A 27,066-nucleotide genomic window follows, 5' to 3' on the forward strand; every position below is an offset into this window, starting at 1 on the left:
GCCTGGCACACCAGAAGAGGGACTGGGGGAACAAAGTCTGGTTCTTTTGCTCCTTTCTTGAGTATCTGGTAATTCAGAGGGTGTGGTCGGTTTCTTCCCCCCCCCCCACTGCTGGGAGAAGGTCCGGGGTCTGTGAGCCCAGTCTGTGCTAACCAGTGTCTTTAAGAATGACAATTAAAAATAATAGATATGCATAATTAAGTATTGTCCTGGAGGGCTGGATGGGGTGGGGGCATATCGAGAGGTGGAAGGGACTTTTTGTTTGGAGACGACCTTCACCCTCGAGGTTGCTGCTTTAACCCTTTGTGCTGTTGCTCGGACACCATCAACGACGAATGCTGGATGAATTCTGACCAGCAGCGAGTGCGCGCGAGGGTTAATCCCGGCGCTTCGGAAGCATGTCTAGGAAGAATTCCGCGATGCCTATGAAATAGATGACTTGTGCGATGCCGAAGAGTGGGGCAATGACCAAGGCTCTGCAGTACGCCCCCTTCAGGAAGGCCAGGGGCCCTTCCTTCTGCCAGATTTTCCTACAGAGGCACAAAGACACACATGAGATTCAGCATGAGTTGATCCCACCCATTGCCCATAACAGCAACTTGTGCGAACACAAATATTTCCCAAAGTAATTTATTGTCTTTGTCACCAGAATCAGGATGCTCAGAGTCCAACTGATCGCCATATGTGGGGTCGGGAGGGAATTTTCCCCGGGTCAGACTGGCAGAGACCTTGGGGGGGGGGGGGGGGTTGCCTTCCTCTGCAGCGTGGGGCATGGGTCACTTGCAGGTTTAAACTAGCATAAGTGGTGAATTCTCTGTTACTTGAAGTCTTTAAACCAGGAGTTGAGGACTGCAGTAACTCAGCCAGAGGTTTTAAGTCTATTACAGGAGTGGGTGGGTGAGGTTCTGTAGCCTGCAATGTACAGGAGTTCCTATAAGGCAGGATCACAGAGAAAGTGTAGTTGCTGCAGATCTCACCCTTATCTATCTTAGGGGTTTTATAGTGCTGCCCACCCTAGGATCTGGGCACTTTCTCATGTTAAAACCAACAGCAATAGCAATACCCCAGTCAACTCCACAGAGTCTCTGGTTCTTCTCTCTTTTCTGCTTGGGGCTGTGTATTTGTTTTTGAGGTTATTGCTTTTCGGGGAAGGAGGTGGTTGGGGTTTTCTGGTAAAAGGGGGCACCTGCCCTATTAGCCTTCCCCAAGGACAGGATAAAACCCTTTTAGGCATTCAGATAAAACAATTAAAAAAAAGAAGCCCTTGGTGCTGCAACTCCCTCCCATTGCCAAGCAGCAGGCAATGGAAGATGCCTAGAACAGAGGCATTGCAACCGGATCGTCTGGTACCCACTGAGGAGACCTTTTACCTGGTGCAGTCTAGGATTCCTGAGTATGTGTCCTCATTCACTCCCCTTTTCAAGGACTGCAGCCTTGTCTTGATTACTGAGGACAGAGAGAAGGAGAAAAGAAGCTTTAAGAACTCTATTCATACAGGCCATGGGCTGCTTCTGGTTCTTTCCCCCGAAGCTTCTGCCGGGTGCTTTACACACTGCTGCATAGCTCTTTAGTAGCCAAGAGTGATCATTTAGGGCCTAGCAAAGCCAAATTGAGATTACTGGGATTATGATAACAGATGAGATTAATCAGAATATCAGAAAACTACGGAAAACCTTAACTGTTCCTTTACAAATGGATTTAAAAATCCCCACACAAAACACAAAGAACAAGATTTTCCAAACTGACTCTGATTTATGGGTGTCCAGACCTCTTAAGGAGCCGGATTTTCAAAGGCCCAGCACTTTCTGAAAGTCAGCCCAGTGTGCAGTTGGGCACCCCAAAAAACTGAGGCACCAAAAACAAAACAAACAAACAAAACAAAATCACTTGTCACTCTTAAAAATCTTGGTAATATAGGATTATGGGAGGGAAAACTACTTCCTATCGTTTCTCACAGGTCAGCCCTGCAGACAGAGGCCAGACCAAGCGGTGTTATTGGAAGGCATACACAGTCTAATAGACAATAAGGTAATGGCTTCCCAGGTGCTCACATTGGATGTACATAAGCCTGAATACACAAAGGCGCGTGCCGTGTGCACGCACACACACATGATGGTTTCTACACAGAAACACGTCCATCACAGAGACGTGATAATGGCCACTTCTGGTCCTCCGCACCAAGAGTCCCCCCTCCATCCGGTTTAACTAACAAACACACACCACAGACAGCAAGCACTCCCATGAGCAGGGGGTGAAGTAAAGGGAAAGCTCCGCTCCTTCTCAGCTGGACGCAGTGGGCAAGCTCTCTCTCCTGAGCTTGGGGGTGGGGGAGGGGGGAGAAGAAGAGCTCGGACCCCAGAGATCTCCTTCTTATACTCCTGAGGGGCAAAGAATTAAAAATTCTGCGCACAATTCTACAAGCTTTATTTGTCAATAAATAAATAAATGCAGAGGCTCCAGCATGGCAGGGTGCAGCACAGGTCACTGTGAGAGATCACCCTGCAGCCTCCCCACCCTCCACCCATGGGACATGGACTCAGTGGTGAGGCTGCACCCGACCCTGACACAGCACAAGGCCTGGGCCTCTGCCAGAAACACCCTAGGGCCCTGCCCCTCTGCACCAGGTGTGGGGCAGGCAGGCTCAACCAGGCAGGATCCAAATGTGGAGGGGTTCAGTGGGGGGGATCCAGGTAGGGGGTGAGAGGATTCTGTGTGGGACAATCTGGGTGCAGGCAGCTCAGTGGGGCGTGGGGGGGGGGGTGTCTAGGTGTGTGTGGAGGATCTGGATGCAGAGGCTCGTTGCGGGGGTTCCAGGTGAAAGTGGTTGGGGCTCAGCAGAGAGGTCTGGGTGTGGGGGTCTCAGCAGGGGGGTCTGGGTGCTGGGGGAGTGGGGCTTGGTGGGGGTCTGGACAGAGCTAGTTGGGGGTCTGGATGTGGGGACTCAGGGTGGTGCAGGGGGTGGAACTCATCAGGGTGGGGGTTTGAATGTAGGGAGCTCAGTGGGGGGTGGTCTGGGTGCAGGGGGCTCCAGATGCAGGGGTTGAGGCTCAGTGGGGTAGGGTTTGGGTATGGAGGACTAGGGGGGTTCTGGGTGTACAGGGTGAGGCTTGGCAGGGGTGTCTGGGAGGTCTTGATGCATGGGGGTTGGGCAGATGGGGGAGCAGATCCCTGTACAGTGACCCCTCCCCCTGCAGCTGAGCAGCGATGGGGACAGGAAGCAGGGGAGGATGCAGAGCTTCCTGCAGCTGGGGGAAGTTTCTGGGATGGGTCTGACACAGCCCCAGACACTCCTTGCAGGGGAAGAGGAAGTCCCATCCTCTCCTGCCTCCAGCCCAGCCCAGACTAGCAGCTGATCCCAGCTCAGGGTAGGAGCCACTGGCTGGGGTGTCCCCAGCCCTGCAGTGATTTACCTCTCCACCAGCTGCTCCAGGTGCCTGAAATGACGTACCTGCGCAGCTAGGGAGTGGTGCGTGACTGCTCTTGCAGCTTCCCTGTCCGAAAGTCATTTTTCTGTGGGGAAGCAAAGAAATCTGTGGGGGGCATGAATTCTGCACACACACAGTGACGCAGAATTCCCCCAGGAGTACTCTTATGCCTCTTTCCAGGTTGGTGACATAAGGATTCTTCCAAATCTGGCATGGTAGTTCCTTCAGACCACCAGAGGAACAAAGCCTCCAGTTCTCCCACCTCTCTGTGGGGAGCAAAGGGAGACCCTGCCACTTCCCCTCCCCTAGACAGAACGGCCCTGTCAGTGCTCTCTCTTCTCCTGGTACTACAGAGGTGTGTGTGGGTGAGGTGGGGGCATAAGGGATGTCCCCCTAACACACAAGCCATCTCCTTCCCCACTCCCCCAGTGCTTGGCTGATTCCAGGGCTGCTTGGGGACATGGACTCCCTTTGAGTCCTTCCCCCTGTTCCCCCTGCCACATCTCATCATACAAGGGGGCACAGGGCCACTTCAACGTTTGACGCCAACGTCATGGCAACACAGCCACCATAAGCGGCGAGTTCCTCCGCCTCACTCGATCCATCGTAACCACTGCCCATGAGGGGCCGGGAGCTCCGTGACCGGGTGTCCGTGAAACTCCTCGTCGCCACCCTTAGGCTGCCAGCGTCTCCCCCCGCTCAGGACTCACCATCACACGGATTCACAGCCACTGCTGCCGTGCTGCCCGCCAGGCACCCGGACAGGAAGGACACGTAGAATGGAGCCTTGACGTCAGGGCTCTTCTGGCCCAGCTTGTTCAGGTTCGCAAACAACGGGAAGTAAACGATGGAAAATGGGACGTCTCTGTAACGGAGGGATGGGGAGAAGAGTGATCAGCAAAGCCGCACCCCCAGCCCAAGCAGCCAGTCACGGCAGGAAGGGCTGGGAGCTTCAAGGTCAACAATGGTTCCAGGCCAGGCCTCTTTCCCAGCTACTGGAATGACGTGCGAGGGGGTTTGAGAAAGACATTCCCTCTGCAGTGTCTATATCCCACAGAGAAGAGTCAGAGGGCAGATCCTCAGCAGGTATAATTCAGCACAGCTCTGCCGGAGCCAAGGGAGCTTTGCCTATTTACTCCAGCTGAGGATCTGGCCCAGCATGTCCACAGTTCTAATTTTTTAAAAAGAGTTAAAAGTCCCTCCTCCTCCGTCAGTCCCACTGGGTGTTACCACCAATAATTAGTGAGTCAGACCTGAGAAGATAAAAGCTATGTCAGAGCCACTCTCTACACTGGCTTCCTACGGATCAAATCAAGCTCAAGGTCTCGGTCCTTATCTCCAAGGCACTCCATGGATGGGGCCCAGGATAGCCAAAAGATCACCTAAGGCTCCCGGGGGGGGGGGGGGGGGGGGGGGAGGAGAAGACTTGGCCCAATGGCAGTCTCTACAATAAGGGGAAAGCTTGCCTGCATGGGAGACGGAACTTTCCCAGGGGCTGATCCGAGATTGTGGCACGAACTCCCCCAGGCACTAAGGACCATCACAAGGTTCACCACCTTCCACTCCAAGAGCAAGGTGCATTTCTTATGACCTGCCTTCTCTAACATGAATACAGAGCCACATGTGTATTAACAAAGCAAAGACCACCCTATCAAAACAAGACACTCCACTGCACACATTTTTCCAAGAGCAGAGGATGAGAGAACTAACAACATGTGATAGATATCAGTCACATCTCTTCATGCACAACTACAGCGATCAGTGTGGTATAAGAACCTATGTAGACTAGAAGGAAGGCAGGTTACCAAGAATTCTCATTCTCTCTCTCTGCCCAACACAAAAGCACTAGGGGCCTTACTCTCCACTCATGTACTCCATTTCTACACCAGGGGAACTCCAGCTTCACACTGATCTATGGGAGAGGAGAATTAGGTGCTTGATACACACATTTTTGTTAGTGACCCAGATGATAATAGAGTTGTCCAGTAAAACAGTCCCAAATGCAGCAGCAGCACCATTGCAAGGAGCAGGGTTTGGGAGGATTACTTCAGGGTGCTCAGAGTTTCAGCAAGCACAACCCTACCTTAGCAGCGTGGCCCCAAGGCCCTTGTAAAGCCCTGCGATGCCTTTGCTCCGAAGTAGTTCCCTGGTGATTTGCGTCGCCGTGGTCCGTGTCTCCACTACCGACTCCGCTGCCCCAGCACTAGTGGTAGAGGAGAGCTGGGCTTGTGCTGCCATTAGCTTCTTCTGGGCCTCTGCATGGGAGTGAGGGAGTGTTATTTATAAACACATGCTATGAACCCCCCCCCCCCCCAAAAAAAAAAAAAAACAAAACCCCACAACTTTCAATTATTGCACGGCACCAGTGCCAAGGCTATACAGGGACTTGGCCATTTCAGAAAGGAAGATGTCTGTGGTGTAAACTGGATACTGGTGAGAGGGAGGGACTAACAGCACTGGCTAAAGCCAGCCATGTACCCTGCAAGCTCCCTCCCCTCAGCCCTGCAGCATGCCTCAGTCCTGGGCTCAAACCCAGCTCTGCCACCACACCTCAGTCCTGACCTGTAACATCACCCCTGCAGTTCCACTCCTGGGTCTCTCCTGAGCAGACACAGTCAATCATGCAAGGCTTGCGTGGTGTGGAGAACTGACTGCTATAGACTAGGCCGAGTACAAGAGATCAATGCAACAGGGACTTTAAACCCTATTGGGACACAGGTCTTCAGAGGGGAAAGGCCACCAAAGCACCCTAAAAATAAGAAAGGCTCATTTCTAATACCTTCCCTTAAACAATCACATTAAAATAAAACTGAAGAGCGCCCTGAAATAAAGTACCCTAGATCTATGCACTATGCTACCTATCTCCCATTACCTTTTAAACCCTAATGCACTACCACCGTTTGGTCAGTAGATGGAGCACATGTCAATCCCTGGGCCATTCTGCAGCTCCCATACATACACTCTCCTTCGCAAGGCAGAGAATAGGCCTTGACTGTTCACAGTAGTGGTAATCTTTTCCAAACCCCCTGTAAACAGTTTTACACCCACATGCCCCACAGAGCAAGGTTTGCATTAAAATTGGCAAGGGAAGGTTCTTGGGGAGGAAAAGGAAAAGAAACTATAACTCTCTGGTCTCATGGGGTGTTTGGGTTATGGGGTCCCACAATTAGGGTGTGATGTTACCATGTGTAATCATAATGGTACCTCCACAGAGGAAAGTCCCTGGACGTGCAGTTATGTACACATCACACTGGGCATACAGTCTCCCCTGGGACACTGGGTATGACAATTTAGCTGCTTTGCAGAACGCAACCCTACAGGTAATATGGATGCCAAGCTGGAAGAATCCTGATCCAAGCTGGCTGCAGCCTGGAGCCGGAAATACTTCCTGATGGGAGAATGCGTGGGAGCCACTGTGGGTTAGCTGAGTAGCACCAGTAACACTCTACCTGATGGACATCGTCTAGGGGATTTTAGGACCTAAGCAGCATCTCTGGTGGGACTCCAGAAGAGATTTAGGTTTTAGCAACACTTCTCTCCACAGATTCTGTTGTTCTAAGTAATTATAATTCTATTTACATTATTTCTGTGAAGACACTAGTGCCAGCCCATGGTGGACAGCTGGTGCATAACTAACAGCTCTGTCAACACGTCTCACGTGGGTTGCAACAGGACTTCTACGTAGTCTTAACTCCCTTCCCCGTCCCCAGCGCTGCCCACGAATCTCAGAACTGACACCACCCTGGTTTGTACTCATGATCCCCTCTTTCCCCTCCCTGCAGCTCTGCCAATGCACCCCAGTCCTGACCTGCAACACCACTTGCTACCCCACTTCTGGGTTCCTACACAGTTCTGCCTATGAACCTCGACCTTTACCTGCAGCACCCTTTGCTATTCTAGCTCTAGGCCTCTCCTGAGCAAAGAACACCAAAGGTGCCAGATGATACCATGCTTCTCTACTAGAGACCAAGCTGAAATTGAATTCCATTCTCTGGCTACGTGTGCCTTTGTTGGTCCCTTTCTGTGAGAGTTGATTACGCACGCTCTAGCCCTGAACCAGAGCTCTCCTTTCACTCGGACGAGGGAGAGTCTGCAATTTCCTCTCCACCTCGTGAGTCAGAGACTCCGCTCCGAGATCAGAGAGGAAACCGGTACCCAGAGAGGCAAGGAGGAGGATACGGGACAATGACACAGAGTCCCACAGGAAGAGTAGGACTGAAATGGTCCCTCCCTCCCCACAAGAGCAGCATGCCCCACATGGGGAGCTTCAGTCACTGTTCAAAAGAAGCCGATTGACTCTTGTTCTCATTCCCTCGCAAAAAAAAAACAAACCAGATGAACTGCACTACGGGACTTTTACAGGCAACAAGCCACTTGTGACAGGCTGGGGGAGGAGGGGATAACAGGGTGAGACACATCAAGGGGAAGCATCACAGGACAAGCACAAGGGGAAGTTAAATCCTTCTCCTGTGGCATTAACTGAGGAGTTTAATAATTCGTGCGCTAACGCGATCATCCTCTACAGCATGCACAGCAGCGTGCCTATCCCCTCCCATGACATAAGCACAGGTAGTGAAAAGTGCTTCCTCGTGCCACTAGAGGGGGCTCTAAGAGGCCAGCGAAAAAAGCCTGCAGGGAAGAGCATGGGGAAAGCTCTGCTACAGCTTAAGACCCCTCTGTGGAAGGGAGCTGTGACCGCTACACTCATTCCCTCCCCTTCTCCCACAGTCTCACTCTCCCCACCCCCACTGCCCGCCTGTTGTACAAGGAGAGAAGAGATGTGCAAGGTACCAATTCGGCCTGCATCCTGCAGCTGGATTTTGAGCATCTCCATGGGAGTGGTGACAATCACCTGGCAGGTGCCCGCCCCACAGCCAGCCAGCATCTCCTTCAGCAGCGTCAGCTTCTTCCTGCCCAGCAAGAGAGAGATTCAGTCAGAAGATCTGGCTCAGAGTAACATGCCCCTGGAACAACAGACAGCTGGGTTCCCTCAGAGAGACGCCCGCTCTCCGTGCAAGGCTCCATCCCCACCATGATGGAATTACAGGACAGATGGTCCTGGGCCACAGCATTGATGCACAGGTACCACCGGCTGGGACGCAAAGTGGAGGTAGTCTGTACTGGGCACAATGAGCCAGCTGGTGTCAAAGGCTGGGCATTTTAGTCCAGCATAATCTGCTCTGGAGCAGGGGAGCTCACAGCTCCCCCATACACTGAGCTCCCAGGAAAGTCACAAGTACCAGAAGTTACCACAGGGCCGTTACTCTTTAACGGCCTGCAGCTGCAGAGGTCAGCCACCAGGAATATGTTCTCCTTCACCTCCTCCAAAAAGCCAGAACCCCACAAAACAACAGAGTCAAGACTTCAAAAAGGAACTGAGTTGGGGTGTTCAACTTAATACACCTTACTGAGGCCTAATATGCAGAAAGTGCTGAGCACCAGCCCTTTGAGAATCAGGTCTCCTTAAGGCACCAAAGATGGGCACCCAAGATCACTGTCAAAAAGTTTTCTAAGAAAATCAGCCAGGGTTTTTTTGTTGACTGCTATAGCCAGGCACCCTCACTTAGGGCTGGTCTAACTACTTCGCTCAGGAGTGAGAGCAGCATTGTCAAGCTGACCTAAATCCCCATGTAGACAGCATTAGGTCAACGGAAGAATTCTTCCATCGACCTAGCTACCACTTCTCAGGCAGCTGGATTACCTACACCGATGGGAGACTCCATCCCATCAGCACAGGTAGTGTCTACACTGAAGCACTATAGTGGTGCAGCTGTAGCGTTTTAAGGGGTTGTCTACACTTACAAGAGACTCAGTGTCAAGGTGTTATCCCAAAATTTGTCCTACCTTAAAAAAAAAAAAAAAAAAAGTTATATAATCTGATAAGAGTCCTCAGTATCCTAAATATTTACTATAAAAATCTACCATGCTGAAAAATAAACAGCCAAAACACTATTTTTTAATAGGACCTACTCTAAAGCAATGTTTTTGCTCCTCCTAATGGCTCTGTGGCAATATTTCACTGACACACTATTCCAAGGTGGTACCGATACCACTGATGATACAGACACAAAGTCAATTTGGGTTAGCAAGACGTATGGCTGCATTTATATAAATACAACCCCATTCGCCTTTTTAACAAAACCATAACAATATCCCACTGCATTGACCCAAACACTTTAACAACAGCTGTTGTGTTTTGGGCCAATACTGTGTTTTGAGGGTTAACTCCAGCTCTCTACAAAAGATGGGAGGACCCTGAACAGTTTCCAAGTAGAATAAGAACAAAACACATCAGTAAGCGATTGGGGAGTGGGGGTGGGAAATCAGGTTTATTTTAAAGCCTCTAAGAGAGTCTTACAAGCAATAAGATGTATAAACATTGTGTGACATTCTCAGGGCACCCAGGGCCGAGAGTCACCTTGTTACCCCTCCCATCAGCAAGAGGGAGTCCTTTCTTGGGGCAGTACCTTGACACTGCCAGTCCCTCAGTCACTCAAGCTCTCTCCTCTGGGCTATGCCAGCACTTCCTTCACCTTGCAGATTAACAAGAGGTGCACCCCAATCCCCAAGTCCCTTTGAATTGTTCCCCCGTGATATCCCCACTCCTGACACTGGCTACTCACATAAATCCCAGACCCCCTGTACCCAAAGGTGCAATGTACCCCAGTTTACCGGTTTAACCATAAACCACCCAGCACTTCTGAGTATTTATAATAAAACAAAAGAAGGTTTATTTATGAACAAATAAAAATTTAAATAGATACAAGAGTGCTGGAAACAAGTAGTTACAATAATAATAAAAAAGAAGTAACACACACAAACCTGGGTCTACACTTATCAATTGTTACCTTTCCTATCTAATAAAGTAGATTTCCTCCCAAAGTTTAGTCTATTGCAGAGCTGGCTGGTTTCTCAAGAACCAGCATCCAAAAGTTCATGAAAGCATCCCCCATCCCAGCCAGGGATTTTCTTCAGTGAATGGATACAAAGTGCCTTATCCTACATTGTGTTACACTGAAGACAGACTGGTTTCTAGTCACAGGCAGGGCAAACCCCTGCTTGCTGCAGTTTCTCTTCTACCTTTCCGTGGTTTCAATTGTTTGTCACAGTCTCTGACTGTTTTCCATTGACTGTGGCAAGGGTAGACAACAGAACCTTGCATTACCCTGCTGTCTGATTAGGGAGGGGTGACAACTCCCTTTTGCTTGATTGGGTCATCACCAAGACACACTACCTCCTGGGGACTAATTTCTGCTCCAAGCCCATACAGCGCACTTTCAATATTCCCAATATACATTGTTCCTTAAACATTATCTGTGCATACATCTCGCAACGATTATGAGTCTTGAGATACCTTACATGCTACTCTATGGATAAATAGCCCATGAGATGTGTTTGGTGTGGTGAGTCTGTCAGGTCTTAGGTTACAGCTGTTTGCAAAGAACAGGGGAACCTTTGTCAACAGACCTCTGCGTCACATATTGAACTTAATGGGCCAGACCCTCAGATGGTGCGAACTCAGCACAACTCCACCAGTTTAAGTGGAGCGATGCTGGATTTACACTAACAAATAACGTTTTGAAAGCATCCTTCGAGCCCAGGCTATAAATGAGCTCATGGAAGTGTCACACTGTTTCCGCACCACCACCTCAAACACAATACAGTGCCCTTAGCAGCGGCTCAGAGATTCAGTGAGTTGTCAACATCTCCTGCCACAGGGAAGAATCAGGTGGCATGAGAAATAGCCTCACTCCCCTCTCCTCAGCAACATTCCCCCCCACCCCTTTAAAGCTCCCTCAAGGCTAAATTCACCTATCCAGTGACGTGACAGGATTGCTAGTCAGGCTGCTACCCGCAACTAATCCCCCTGCATGTCAGCTGTTCAGATTTCTCTACTTCACATCTGCTCTGGGGGGAGGATGTCAGGGGAGGGGATTATGGGCATAAGGCCACAGTGAAGATTATCAATGACTAAAGATTGTTCTCAAGGGAGGAATCTAAGGAAGGAATTTCTCACCGAGTTTCCGTCTCAAAGCCCCCTGGGTACAGGATGATCAATGAGTCGCTGAATTATTAGACAGTCACCTGCAGAGAGTCTGGGTCCACATGGACCTTTCCTCCCCTTCGTTGAGGTGTTTTAAGAGACTCAGTGAGGAAGTGGGTGTTTTCCTTGGACAATTATCCCTCATGGCTGGATTGAGGGCTCTGAATACTTGGGAGAGCTATTCAGCAAGCCTCTGATTGTACAACAGCCCAAGAAGCAAGATCCTCACCCCTTTCAGTCACTCAGGAGCCAGGCAGGGTTGTGTGCAATTAAAGGTGAACTTCAAACAAACACTCCATGTTCTATCAGCATCATCAGAACAAGTAGATTCCACCCACTACCACCTGCACACTAGGCAAAGGGCCAGCACCTCCGCTGGTGTATGTCAGTACGACTCCACTGGCTTCTATGCTGCTATGCTGACAAACACCAGCTGAGGATCTGTGCATACACCATTTTTAGAAGGCACCAGCTCCTGTGTGTGTCTATGCATCGCCCTAGGTGCCTAAATACTACAGTAAACAGGGAATTGTGGACCAGATCCTCAGCTGGTTTAAACTGGGGTAGAGCAACTGAGTTCAAAAGGCGTTGCACTTAATTTACCCCAATGGCAATCTGACCCTATCAATGCAGAGACCATGTACCATTCCTGCACCTGGTGTAAAAATATAACACCTTCTGGCAAGCATGTGTCAGGGCTGAGTACTCTGGCCGTGGAACCTATCCATTTGAATTTCCTGACATACCGTATGTCATAAAAACTGCAACCATAAGGCACCATGTTCCATCCTCAAAGACGGCTGAATGGTGGTCTTCAAACTACCCCCATACACACACACAAACGCCAGCCTGAGACAAAGAATGAGGATTTTCAACCTGAGTCAGTGATCTTGAGAAGGCTATAAGCAATTGGAACTGTGGTTTCAAAAACGAAGAGCGAACCACAGTAGCATCACTGTAGAGTTGGCACTGTGATGGTGAGAGTTAAAAAAGCAACATTACCACCACTTCTCTCTCTGACAGATGCATTCTGTTCCTCCACTGCCTATAACATCAATCCCTTTTTAATCCCCTCACCCCACGTCTGCCCCCCTTTAGGACGGTGCTAACACTTGGCTCCCAGAACTAGCAATGCAGTCTCCAGGGCAATGCACTTGGCATGCAGTTTAGAAATGAGAGGGGCCAGGGCAGCCTTGTCCCAAGCATTGCTCCAGCTCAGTGTTCACATCACCGCTGAAATGTGACCTAGCCGTCCCTCCATCCAGAAAGAGAGGCAGCCAGACGAAATGGTGCTGTGACCTGGTGCGTGGGGAGTCTGTTCCTGCATGGCAGAGCACAGGGGAGTGCACCCAGATCTCGACTCCTGGCAGCACCAGCTCATGCACTGTGTGGGTAAGTGAGAAATATCCCAAGTAGTATCTGAATTGGCACCCTGTTGTGTAGCGTTGGTGGGCACGGGGTTAAACAGCTGTCATGTTCTAGCCTGGCCGTGACAGTACTTCCATGGTGGGAGAAAAGATGGATTAGAGAGACAATATATAAATATAAACACAGCCCCCCTCAGAAAAAGTCACCTCTGGGGTGGAACACAACAGCTGTTTAACCACACATATCAGCACTACACAAAAATATATAGGGCTGATCCAAAGGCCACTGGAGTCCATGGGAGTCTTGCCATGGGCTTTGGATCAGACTCCTAGTACATTTGAACCTTTTGGGAAGAGTGCAAGACATTAAAAAATAAGGAGGAGTCAGGGTCAAATTTGAGATCTGATGGAAAGGAATATTCCCACCAGGAGCCGGCAGAACTGTCGGGGTGCCTGACATTCTAGCAGATTAGTCCCCACCACGTACTGGGAACTAAAATCTCTCTCATTTCTCTTCACCAAGAGAGACTATCCTGTGTACACAGTGCAAGAAAGAGGAAAAAAATACCCATTTCCCTGCAGAATTCACTTCCGTCAGCAAAGAAGCAATTAACGCAATTGTGCTGGGCTTGCTAGGAACCAAAATCACTGAATCAGCAGCTTTCCAGCCCTGCTCCAGAACAGCAAACAAAGCGAAGGTCAAGGAAAAGCAAAAAAAAAAAAAAATATCAGAGGGGAGGGGAGGGAAATCAATGATGAGAACGTGCCTTGGAGAGGAGCATTCAGCAAGCCAGCCGGCCGGACACTGGGATATTCTGTAAGCAAACCACACCTTTTATAACAAACCGAGACAGTTTTCAACCCACTGAGGCCAAAATACTGGGCAGAGCCTAAATACGAGACACCCTACATGACTGCCAGCTCCCATCACAGCTGTACAGCATGCTGAGTTTAGGAGACAAGGGATGAAACCCTGTGGGGCAGCTTAAAGGCTGCTCTCAGTGCAAATGCTTTGTAGAGGCTGAGATTCGAGGCTAAGATTTCCAGAAGTGACTGTTGAGTGCGAGTGCCTGGCATGAGACACCTTAAAGGGGCCCAATTCTCAGATGGGGGCTTATCACCCAAGCTCTGAAAAATCCAGTCCTTTAAAATGGCTCTCAAGTTGGGCACCCACAAATAAAACATTTTAAGTGTACGCTGGCGGCCCCGTTGATTTCAAGGGTTCTTATGCACATGTTTAAGTGCTTTCCTCAATGGGGCCCTAGCAACTCCTCTCCTGTTTACATATTGCTTCGCTCTGGAGGACAAATGCAGCTGCTATCTTATCGACTGGTGTATGTACCTGGGCCTCCCACTGCGGGAAAGAGCACGCAGAGACTTCCAGCTTCAGGGAGGAGCAGGAAGAAGGCCTCTCTCCATTCTCTGTAGACTGGAAACCCCCTAGTCTCCCTCTCCTGCCTTCTCCTAGTCCGAGGGGTCTCAGAGAGGACAGACGCATAAAAGAGGAGCAGAGTGAGAACCCTCATGTGGCTCCTCTGTCTACATAGTTCTTGGAGCCCCAGAGAATTTCCTAGCTGAGACACCAAAATCAGAGGATGATGTCAGCTCTAATGATGGGGATGAAGCACAATCAGAAGAGAGACTCAGAATTCCCTTCAAGGTTTTTTTTTTTTTTTTTGCGCATCTGAGACACACACAGCAAGCCCCGAGCAGAACAAAACCGGGTCAGCTGCAACCTGGAGGATATTACAGCATCCTCTCGGCTGGTTTCCACTTGGAAGAGATCTTACAAGCATGAGGCCTGCTGCACCCAGCTGCCCATGGTGGACTCCTTGGCTGGACACAGCGAGGGGTAAAAAGAAAACAAACAAACAAAAGCACAGAGGGAAATGCAGCAACAGCCAATCCCAGATCATGAACCCCCCCCTCCCCCCGCACCTTAAAGTGCCCTCAGGATTTCGAGTAGTCTCAGTCAGCATTTTGTGACTGGGGCATGACTGCGTATGTCTAGTGGTCAGAGCAGGAGTCAGGCCCGGGGTTAGAGCAGGAGGCAGGAGGCAGTAACCAGAGCCCCGGGTCAGTCCAAGTCAGAAATCAGAAGTTGGAGTGGAGGGTCAGAGCTGGGTTACCTGCAGTGCGGCAAGGCAAGGCAAAGCTGGGAACACTGAGTTGCAGGACCTATCGTAGCCATAGGCAAATGCTTGGCGCAGCCACTGAACTGCTGCTGGGTTTAAGAGCCGGTCCGGTGACCCTTTTGACCAATCAGGCAGTCTACTACAGGCCCCCTGTGCTCACTAGGTTGCCTGGAGACTGGCTGTGCAGCAAACCCTGACTCCTGACACAATCCACATCTTTGAAGCAATTAATTTTTGCTGGTCACTCAAGGCAGGTTCACTGTAAGACTGCAATTTTCTATGGAAAATAAAGATAGCCGCGTGCTCTGTGGATTGCAGTGTCACTCAAGGATCGTTTGTTTGGGGTCATATGGCATCTGCCACGATACAGCGCACACACACACAACTTTATTTACGTACGTACGTGTGTGTGCGCGCTTTTTGTCAGACAAGCAACGCCGACTCATGCAAATCCTGAGCATACTTCCAGCTGGGCAGCCACTGGCAGATCTACAGTTAAGACCTTCAAATTCGAACTGCCAGAGAAGATCTTTGCAGCTCCCACAGTCAGGAAAAAAAAATAAAAAAAATAAAAAGAGAAGCTGAAATCACGTCACTAGGCTGGGCATCAGCCGAAGCCAATATGTATTTTAAGAGCACTGTAGCTACACATACAGAACAACTAACTGTTCCAGCAAATATGACCTGCTCTGCTAATGCCAGACCTCCATGGCCATGTCCCTGCACCATGTAAAACTAAACTCCAGACAACAGGCCCTTGGACTAGAATAAACCACCGCAAACAAATGCCTTTGCAGAGCTCTCATGCGGCTTACCATCCTTGTAATCACACATGCAGGAGTGGAGGCGCATTCACCTGCCATGCAGAGTGCAGCCTTGCCTTTCTACAAGATAGCAGTTTGTTATTCGTATCTAGGTCTTGTACCAAGAGCTTACCCAAGGCGCTGCTGATAGGCAGCCCTGGAGTTCTTGATTTAGTCACAGACCAGGGGGCACAGGCTGAGCCACGTTAGCAGGGCAGGGTGGATGCAGCTCACCCTGGAGCTGGCACTGCTGTCCCTGGGCTCTGTGATTAAGCAGAGTAGTTCGGTCTGCTGGGTTGCCAGCCCTGCCTGACAAGCCTGGCTTGCAGGGAAGGGGGCAGAGGAGATGGCATTTTCCCCCCAAAGGAAAAGGGCTGCCTTGATGGAAAAATTCACCACAGCGAGCAGTTTGAGGAAAGGGATCAAACACAAGGTGCATGAGGGAGGCACTGTAGGGGGCATACACTTGGCTTAATGAACAGGGCAAAATGGCCCCCTTCAGTCATCTTATAGTTAACCACGCGTCTGCCATAGCTCGGAGAAGGTCCAGTGAACGGTAAGGCAGCAGCATGGGAAGAGCACTACATGGGGCAAGCTCTTTTAATAGGTTACACTCTCTCCATCCCAAGGCACTTAAGAGTTACAGGGAGAGAAAAAAAAAGGATGCTATGCAGCAGCTTCTAATGGCCCTTATGCTACCCAGGAGACATTACTGCCCATTCAGCCACCTCCCGCTTTCCATACACGACACAAGGGCCTTCCAGACCTCAATCCATTTCAAAAATCAGATCTAAAATCGCAGCACCTATCAATATTCTGTAAGGGACACCCTAGAAGAGCCCCCTTTCCACAGAGGAGAGAGGAGTGAAGTTCCCATCTCTCTAGGGACACAGGTGAACTACCCACCACCACCACCACCACATCTGGGCATCAGCTTGAACTTCCTGCTTTCGAACCAGGACCCTTCCCCCCCCCCCCCCCCGCCCCCACGTGCTCCAGCTGACCGGAACCACACTGCTCCAGAGCAGACTCCTCACTGCATTTCTTCCCTGGCCCTGACTCTCACTCCCCAACTCCGGCCAGCATCCACCCACTGCTGCAGGGCAGGGAATGTGGCAGGCTGAGCCAGCACCTTCCCTTTCCCCCCTCCCCTCTTGAAGGGGGATCCAAGGACAGAGCAGCAGAAAAACACCTCCCTTAATCCACAAGGTCAGCGGGAAAGGAAAAACACCATTCAAATCCCACAGAGCTTCAAAGCTCATCCAGGGCCAGGCAGTGAGAGAATCGAGTAGGGACCGTTCAAGTTTATCACGCAGGCAGGACCAGCTCTGGCTCCCCAAGAGCCTATTCGCGCTCTAGGCTGTCACCTTGGCTGAGGATCAGAGTGGGTTGTGAAGGAGCTTTGCCAGCAGCAAAGACCGCACATGGTGCCTTTCCCCAGCACTGCAAGGGAAATGGGAAGAGGCAGGGGAGGGAGGGGCAACACGCACCGACTCGGCACTACAGCTCGGCCTCCATGTTCGATGATCTGGGACCTTTTATTTGAATGCAACAGATTAGGACTGAGTGGCATCTTCCGTACTTTATTCATTCCTAGCAGTATCGAACTTGGAGCATCGCCCAGTACAGCCCCAGAGTCCCGGTGCGATCCATTACTGCAGTGCATGCCATGGCACTGGGGCCAGGCAGCTGTTCATCACTTTAGGGGGTGTGTGTCTATAGTTTTATATCTGCACTATTTCACAATGAAAATGAAGAGGGGCTGGTAGCACTGGCTACTGCCAGGCACACAGTGGGAGTAAGGGCTCTCCCAACTCCCAACCCTGCTCTAACACAGCAGAGTCTTAAGTTAGATCCCTGCTGGCTATACTAGTCCTGGGCCTCTCTCAAGCAGAGCCTGCCAAATCACCCCCCCCCCCCCAAGTGCCTGGTGGTTTAGTGATGGGTGTAAACGCAAGGCAATACATAGCTGAGACCATATGCAATTGGATTCTCATGCCACCTAGACCAGACTCCAACCAAGCTATCCAGAGCCAAGTGAGTAACTGCACCAGCTATTTCACGGTCTCCAAGAAAGACTCCAAGACTGTTTGGGTTGGAATATGAAAGCTCGCAGCTAACTGCAGAAATGGAGCTTTCCCAAGTTAATGCAGTGCCTGTCCCTGCCACAGCATGCATTCAGGAGCAGCCAGAGGTGCATGGAGAGGCCTATTAATCCTAACCACAACAACCCCACAACCACAGCACTGCCCACCTCCTCCCCTATGCAAGGGAACCAGGAGGCTAAGAGAAATCAAAACTGGAAGTCCACTCCCAAAGCTGCAGACAGAGACCTACTACACTGCTGTACATGACTCCAAACACAAGCCATGCGAACCAGCTGCAGCCCAGCCTATGTACTGCCTGGGGCTGCTTGGCACAACAAGTCAGAGAGTCTCGGGGTGTGCGGAAGATTCAAGGTACAGTCCTTTCCTCTTCTAGTCAAAGCTCTAGAGCCTTCATGGCTAGGATCCAGCCTTCCTAATGCTGAAAGACTCAGGGTTAAACATTGATCTGCCAGGATGCTAGGTACATTGAAGTGTAGGCTGGCCAGAGGATGCTATTTCTCTGCCAGTCTCAACTGATCGCTCTCTGGATCGCCTGGTTGAAAAGATACTCCAACGGTAAATGGCTGGCAGCCCCAGGCCATTCTTCCTTCCTTCCAACATGATCCTTCCAAAGCCTGTGGCGCCTTCACTAGCTTGGGGCCTCTAGTCCTCAGATAACCCAATGTTAATAGCAAGTTAACAATCTGCAACATCTGGGCTCAGAACCAATGCAATCACAGCTCTGTCTCCACTCCAAGCTTCAGACTTAGCTACTTGGAACAAGGACAGATTCTCTCCTTGTTTGTTCATAGCACAGAATAGCCACAGCTACTGAAAAAGAAACTTGAAATCTAAGGAAAAAACCCATGATGAGTAATTACAGGACTATTGGTTGGTGAATCATATGGATCCTCATGTATGAACATTAACTTGTTCTGGGGTCATTAAATCACTAAAAAGTCATATACATAAAAGGCATAATGGGCCAGACCCTCAGCAGGAGTAAATCAGCATGGCTCCATTGAAGTCATGAGCTACACTGATTACACCGTCTGAAGATCTGGCCCTGTACATTATGTGGAACTGATGAATCAAAGAATTGTTAATGGGATATGGAGCTTCTCAGCTGTAGGTCCCTAGTGCAAATCCAGCTCAGGTAGCTAGTGGTCAAGAGCTGTGACCCTCTACAGGACAATTGTTTACTGGCTCATGTGAAACAGGTATCTAATTCCCAGGGAACAGGCATCCACACCACAGATGGCTTCTCTTATCAGCAGGGTCAGAGAGGTCAAAGACTGAATGGGCTACAGACCCTGAACTGTCCCCTGGGCTGGAGCAGCGATATCGTGGCAAAACAAGCAGTAGTTATTCAAGGGATACAGGACTTCAGACTTCATGGTTATCAATTTGGCACCTTTCACTGGCACTAAAGTTCACATGAACAAACATTAAATGAAGCCCGTTTTACTGACTTATGACCTTTACATGCAGGTGAAGTAGCAAATGCCAATTATCGGAGAATCAAAATTCACTCCCACTCCCCAGCTGCCAAATATCTTCAAAGAAATCAAACCCCACGAGATTGCAAAGCCACAAGCTGGTGCTAAGCTTAGGGTCTGGGACCATCCAGAACTCGACTCACCACCTGCTCAAAATATAGTCATTGCAAGGGTGGGAGGAGCAGAGGAGTGTCCAACAGGGGGTTGAGAAGGAGGGACCATCTCAGCAGTTACGTGGCCAGTCGCTGACGCTGTGTTCCTGCGCAGATGTTTTCTGTGGAAATTCTGGCTGAGATTTGGGACTATTTCTGGGAGCTTCAATAAAACCCTCCAGGGAGGGGCTTTTCGCTTTCAGTTCTAAACACAGTGCACACAGAATGCTAGTGCTGGCTGATCCGGATTAATCACATTCAGAACAGCAGGTTGCCCAACTGCATATCACCAGGTTATTCAGAGCAGACCAGTCCCAGCGAGCCCACGTCCTAGCACAAATCCCGTTCCAGCACTGCCAGTGGTGCAAGCCATCCACTCACCCATCTTTGGAGAGATGATACCGGAAGAAGTCATTGGCCGCTAGCTTGATGGCCTTTTCTGGTGTCACTAGAGTCAGGTTCACCGCAGCCCCTGGGAAAGAAACAAGAGGAAGGGAACACTGTAGCAGCTGGAAAGACTTGTTATCTGGACACATTCAGGAGTGCAGTGGATAAGCTTTAGTGGAGTTGAAGTCAAAACCGGGCTAGGAACAAAAGGGGAAAAGGTTTCAAAAGTGCCCAAGGGATTTAGACACACATGCCACTGAAAGTCAACAAATGGGATTTCTGTGTCTAAACACATTGGGCTCTTTTGAACCCCCCTCCCCCCCCCGAAGTGTCTCAGTTCCACTTTAAACAAGCTTTTTATAATTCCCATGGCATTGGTGCAGCCCCCCCCCCCCCCACACACACACACTCAAATCCCACTGAAGAAGTCAAAGGAAAGACTCCCATGGATTCCAGCAGGCTTTGGATCAGGCCCCCCAAGGAGGAAGGACACATTTTATTAGCCCTGCAGGCAGCCTGTTAATGCCTCTTCCCAGGTGGGAAGAATCAAGCTCCCCAGAACAAGACTGCCACACTTAATTTGCCTGCAAGTCAGGTAACATACACAGGCCAGAGGCTGTGAAAGGCTCAGGGCCTGATCCAAAGCCCACTGAAGTCAATAAGAGTCTCTCCAGAGACTTCAGTGGCTTTGGATCAGGCCCTTGGCTACGTGATTGCACTTGTATTTCCTTGTTGTCAGTGTCATCCTTCCAGCAGCCTCCCACTGGCCGTTTCACCTAGCGCTTCACTCCTTGTCTGTAAGACATCACATCAGAGCGCCAGGACCAGTCCCAACCGGAGCAAGGAGACTGCCTCCCTCTTCGCTGGTACATAAACAGAGCTTCACACCCACTGTACTATTAAGTACGCCATTATTGAGAGCAACAAATGGCAAATCCCTATATTGTGGCTGCCACAATGAATGGCCTGCCCTGCTCTGTCCTCAGACTGACAGCTATGGAGACCAGTATTAGGGAAACACAGGGGCAGCCTAACAGTATTTAAGTCACCCTGAAAGGGAAAATAAAACAGTTGCTGCACCCTGGCCTGAGCAAAAAGTCGTAATGTTTGGTTTGTTGCTTCAGAGTATTGAGCCTCCTAGTGATCTGTGTGTCAGAAAGGACCTCGAAGGGTCATGTTGTCCATTCCCATCCTGCACCGGGGCAGGATCGATCCCTAAGCCATCCTCAAGAGAGGGCACCCAGTTTAGGCCATCGGGCTCTCTGGCACCCACAATACTTGGGAAAGGTCTCTTTCATTCACTAAGCACTTTACAGAACAAAGCCCTACCACATGCCTGTGAGGAAGTGTTATTCCCATTTTAGGGATGGCGGCGCCCAGGCAGAGAAAGGTTAAGGCCTATATTTTCAAAAGGATCCACTGATCTCAGGTGCCAAACCTGACATATCTCCTGATTTTCATAGGTAATGAGCACCCAGAAATTCAGCTAGAGTCAATGAGAGCTGCAGGTGCTCAGTGCCTCTAAAAATTTGGCCCCATGTTTCTCAGGGTGGGCACCCAAAAACCACATTGCAGAACCCAAAATTAGCAGGCATTTTTGGAAAATGGAAGCCCTAAAGGACTCGCTCAAGGTCACAGAGTGAACCAGGGTCAGAGTTGGGACCAGAACTCTGGAATCCCTGGCTTCATGTCCTGTGCTCAGACAACACCGCTCTCCACACTGTGGAAAATCATCCTTGTAAACAAAGAGCCTTCACTGGTTCCTGCCAGATAGGACAGGCTTATGAGCCTCTCTCCAGCTACCATGAGTCTATGTTTGCTGGCAAAATCTTAAACACCTTCCTGGTAAGAGACAGACAGATCAATCTCCTCACTTCACCTTATCATGAGCAACCATCAGATGGTCTCTTACTGGGACTCTTGCAACCTCCTTGAAAGGCCAGACATTGGCTCAGTTTAAAAATGTTCCTCCTCCAGGGGCGTGAGCGTGTGATCAATAATTGCAAACTCAACCCCCACCACTGACGCATGAATGTTTTCTCTTGGGTTTCCCTAGTGACACCCCCCAGAGTAAGTAGGCAGCACGTTCACAAGGCCCCATTCTCAAATGTGTGCGCCTAAGGTAAGTTCCTATTCAAGTGCCCAAATGCAAGAGCTGGATAATTAACCAAGTTAACACACACACACACACACACACACACACACACACACACACACACACACACACACACACAGTGTTAAGGGGAGATTCTTGCAGCTGAGAAATACACCTCCTCACCTCCCACCTTATGTCACTAAATAACATTACCTAGGTAAAAGTAAGAAAACCAAATATCCACCTCCCAATTTAATATCTGTGCAGATGCTTTTGGGGGGGAGGGGGGAAAACGAATGACACCAGAAGGTGGGAAATGGGAGAGCGCTGACAAACATGGAAGCCCTCAAACTAATGAGGGCGTTTCAGATCAATATGATCTCCCAATCTCAAATCAATTGGAAGAAAACCCCCACTACATGTAAAAATTAATAGACCTGGTTTAGCAGAAATCCCTTTGACATTTTCAGCAAAGCTGCTTAAGAGAATATAGATAATCCTTGTCCTCAGTAATCCACAAGAGCTTCCAAATCACCACAGGAGGAAGAAGTGGAGGACCGCAGCAACCTCTACAGTACCCAAATACGCCATCCCCCAAAAAATATTTTGCAGATCCAGAATACACAGATGTTTTTTCTAACCCAAGTTCACTTGTCGGAGCTCTCCAGGGACTATAAATAAAGCAAAAGGATCTCTAAGGGTATGCCTGCACTGCATAGCAAACCCGGGTCTGTGTGACCCGTTCTTTCCAAGCTCACCTTTGAGCAACCACACTGCATTGCTATGCACAACTCATACCATGCCAGCACATCCATGCAGTGGTACACAGACAAGCCACTCTAGGGATTAGTTCATGGTATATTGTGGAAAAAACTTGACAGTAAAGGATTGGGAGGCAGGATAAACTGCTACCATAAAACAAAGAGGTGGGAAATCCCATAAACTTCAGCATGCAATCAAGAGTAACTGCCTGACCCTTTTGTAGCCCTAATACATCTTATGTGGGCCTTCCGTTTACAAAATCCTCCAGGCATCGTTATAAAATATATTTTAATCATAAAATCCTGTGTCCTAGCAGCAACCTGCCAAGTGCTCCAAAAGTCGAATTGCCCTTTTGGTTTTTTTTGTTTTTAATAATAATAAAAAAAAAAAAATAAAAAAAAAATCACTGATCCAGGATCAAGGCTTAGAAATATACTGGTCCTGAAAAATGTTTGTATTAGTCCTAAGAGTATCTAGCCCTCTCAGGTCATTAGGCACAATTGTACAAAGCAGTGGTTTCCAGAGCTAGAAAAAAAGAGACAGTGGCCATTAAAATCAAATCCCAAGTGAAGTGACACACAAGAAAGCATGATGGTAATCGGAACGATGGGTATTTCAGTCTGAGCTCTCGTGAACTGTCAGAGTTAAAAATTAATACTGTAAACCTCTGAACAGCTGAGATTCTGACAACAGTCTTAACGCCCACATGACCGTGACTCAGTAGTTACATACCTGATCTTTTATGACCAGAAAGAAACAGAACTTAACAAGAGGTACGTAAATCCAGCTCAGCTTTCACACCAGCAGTGTTATTTGGGTAGGCATGTTATACTGGAGGGGCCTTGCTTTGGATTCAGCTTGCAGGGTTTCAGATTTTGGGAAGTCAGATTCTGTTGCATGCAGATGTGATGTGAATGCAACAAGGTGAGAGATCTTGGATGAAGTGGAACATCTGGAGACCTTCCAGCAAGGACAATTAAGGGTAAAAAATAAACTCAAACCAGCTTGGTACTGCAGAACCAATACATTATGTGCAGCTGGGTGACCAGGGAGGTCAGAGGAGAATGGGGTGTTGCCATACATGCACACCTCTGCCTCATTCTCCTTGGGAAAGGAGAGGGCAAGCAATATAAAAATAGCCACCAAGAATATAAATAGCATACGTTAAGGCAAAGTTTTTTGGACATGACCTCAGCAGCCCGGAATAGTTTTGGCAGGTATCGTGCGAGCCCGGGGACACCGTGGAGGGTATTCTTAGCAGGAGTCCCAGAAGGCTGTCCAGTTTGCGTGCGGAGGACTGAAGCACTATTGTCATGCTGCAATTTGGAGACAGCTTGGCACAGCGACAGCATCGTGCTCAAAGTCCAAAGTGACTCAGGAACAGAGCAGGCTGGGAGGTGCAGCTTTGCTCTGTTAGTCCCTTGGCAATCACGGGCTAATCGGACTGGCTGCCAGGAATTCTATTGGGACCCAAAGGTGGCCACGTGTTAGGATTCCACTTGCTCACACTCACTCTATCTTCCTTTTTGTTACAGTGAAGGACATGTGTAACAAACAAAATCAATAGGGTTGGATCAGCCCATTGGACCCCTTAACAAAATGTTGGGTTCTCCTTGTAACAGGTTACACAGTTACTTCTGGGTCAGAGAAGTGCATAGAGCACATCTGACCTGTGATAGATCACGTGGAAACTGCTCTGCTAATAAAGGCTCCTCTTACCTCTCTAGCTATCTTTGGTACTTTCATGCCCCCCCCCCCCCCAATATGTCACAATCTTCAATGCATTTATCCTCCCAGTGCCCCTGTGTGGTAGAGTGCAGTGCTATTACTCCTGTATTACAGATGGGGAACAGAAGCACAGAGACACTTAGGGTACATACATCACAGCAGCGGCACTACAGCTGTGCCGCTGTAGTGTAGATGCCTCTTGCAGAAGTGGTTTTTCCATCACTATAGTTAATCCGCCCGTCCGAGAGGCAGTAGCAGAAGGAAGAATTCTTCCGTCGAACCAGCTGCATCTGCACTAGGGGACATGTCAACCTGCATCACACAGGGTGTGACATTTTTCACAGCCCTGAAAGATGTAGCTAGGTCGACCTATGTTTTAGATGCAGGCCAGGCCCCGGTGACTTGCCCAAAGTCACCCAGGAAACAACTGCAGCAGGAATGCAGCCCAGACACTTCCGTAATGATATTTGTCCTGTTGGCAGAGCTGGACTGAAGCATTGTTCAAGTCAACAAAGCCATCTGTCAGAGCTCCTTGTCAACATGCAGCTCCTGTTTTTCTCCTACATAGGACCCTGCCTCTCAGCCAGGGACTGAGAGATACCAGCAGTAAACACTATGCTTTTGATCACAGCCGGATGTGGCAGGCTGGACAATTTAGGGATTGGTAAGGAGAGGATACGGAGCCTTTCACCCCTAGATCACTGGCTCAGATATAACTCAGATTGGGAGTAACAGGAGTCCACCTCCTGTGCTGGCTGCTCCTACACACACAGGAGGGGGTTAGTAGAGCCTTTTGGGTTTGGAACAAGGGGCTAGATTGCTCTAAGATGGTGCAGGGGAATGTAAAGCTATTTGACACTCCTTGCCCTCTTTTAGTTGTTTCCACTCAGGTTGAATTCTCCCCTTAACAGAGGCAGAGCTGAGCCCCTAGCTGCACTGACCATGCTCCATCCATGGCCACATTGCTCCCATGCAAACCCGTAATAGAGGGGAAGCCGCAGCTACTTCCAACCAGTGAACCCTCTGCCACCAGGGGCCTAGAGCATGCCTAGCAGTGGCCAAATCCAGGCTAGAACCGGGGGCGAGTTTGGGCCTGTATGTTTCTGCATGGTTTTGATAGGATGATGACGACTTCTGCATGTTTTTACATCTGATAAAAAAATAATAATACACAACTTTGGTAGAGCTGGATCCAGTTAGCTCTGACATCACCCCATTTGCTGCAATGTATTTACCAAGGATACAAAGCACCCTAGAAATCCAGCCCTTGGAGATCTGAATGTCATTCGCTTTGGAATATTTCTTTAAGATCAAATTTGCTAAGATTCTGTTAGGTTAACGGCCTCCCTGTCCAGGCACTGCTCCCAAAGCCACCACCACAAATCAGCCAATCCGTAACCAGAATCCACCCCGCCGCCCCCTTTTCCTCCCATCAACAACCTGGGCCAGAGAAGGCTGCTCTCAGCAGCCAATCCGCTGTTCCCATTATATCAAACCACAGTATTCCTGTTTCCCTGGTAACCTAACAAAGAACTGGCAAGATATAGCATGCCCGGGAGCCGCAAAACTCAAAGATCTCTGGAGTCCCATTAATGAAGGGAGTGAGGATTCATTTAATCAAGTAATCTGAGAACTTGTTCTTTATCTGTACCAGTGAATAGATACTATGATGACTGAAAATATTTGAGGTATTTATATAGCACCATATACTTGCAGCTAGATACCACAGTTATAGAGTTTAAGACCAGACAGGACCACCAGATCACCTAGTCTGAGTTCCTGTACATCACAGGATGTACAGGAACTCAGAATCCCACAACCAGAATTAGAGCAAAGTATTATCACGCACAGGAGACTAAGCTATTATGTGCCACAGGTGGAGAACAAAAGGGACCGAGGTGCACCAATGTCCAATGGCAGGGAATTGATTGAGATGCACCCAGATAATCCCAGCAAGTGACCTGCATGCCATGCTGCAGAGGAAGGTGAAACCCCACCCTCCCCTCACCCCTCCAGATCACTGCCAATCTGACCCCGGGGGGGGGGGGGGGGGGAATTCCTTCCTGACCCCACCTATGGCAATCAGTTAGACCCTGAGCATGTGGGCAAAAAAAACACCCAGCTAGCTAGCACCTGAGAGAGAGAGAGAATCCTGGGTGCCATGTCAGATCACTGACCCACCCTGTCCAGTGTCCCACCTCTAGCAATGACAATCCCTGATGCTTCAGAGGAAGGAGACCGACCACACACACACACACACACACACACACACACAATCCCTTCCTGACCCCTGCAGCTGACCAGCTGAAGCCCGTAATCATGAGCTTTAGGAACATAAGAAATTGGAAAGCCGCTGAATCTTGCCCCTCTCATCACAAGCAACCCCAGCACATAATCCCACTGCCAAATTTGTCCAGCTTTCTGTTCAAACAAAGTAAGTGGTTTGGCCCCACAACGCCTAAGTGGGAGGCTCTTCCACAACCTGACCCCTCTGAAAGAAACTCTTATTTCCAGCCTGAATTTGTTCATAGCCAGTTTATAACACATGCTAAAAAGCTTACCAGATGTCACCCCCAGCTCCA

At 49.4% G+C, this 27,066-nt stretch overlaps 1 protein-coding gene across 2 annotated transcripts in view; it reads right to left on the reverse strand.

Annotated features, from left to right (window-relative positions):
• Positions 1-376: 376 nt before the first annotated feature.
• SLC25A22 (solute carrier family 25 member 22) overlaps positions 377-27,066 on the reverse strand; it is a 37,601-nt gene continuing 10,911 nt past the window's right edge. For both annotated transcript variants that reach the window (XM_065403890.1, XM_065403889.1), the window contains exons 4-9: positions 19,894-19,984; positions 8,217-8,335; positions 5,509-5,680; positions 4,136-4,290; positions 1,371-1,446; positions 377-530 (exon numbers count right to left, since the gene is read on the reverse strand). In XM_065403890.1, the coding sequence (XP_065259962.1) occupies positions 377-530; positions 1,371-1,446; positions 4,136-4,290; positions 5,509-5,680; positions 8,217-8,335; positions 19,894-19,984 (767 nt within the window). The remainder of the gene's footprint in view (positions 531-1,370; positions 1,447-4,135; positions 4,291-5,508; positions 5,681-8,216; positions 8,336-19,893; positions 19,985-27,066) is intronic.

The sequence above is a fragment of the Emys orbicularis genome, chromosome 4 (genome assembly GCF_028017835.1).
Source record: "Emys orbicularis isolate rEmyOrb1 chromosome 4, rEmyOrb1.hap1, whole genome shotgun sequence".
NCBI lineage: Eukaryota > Metazoa > Chordata > Testudines > Emydidae > Emys > Emys orbicularis.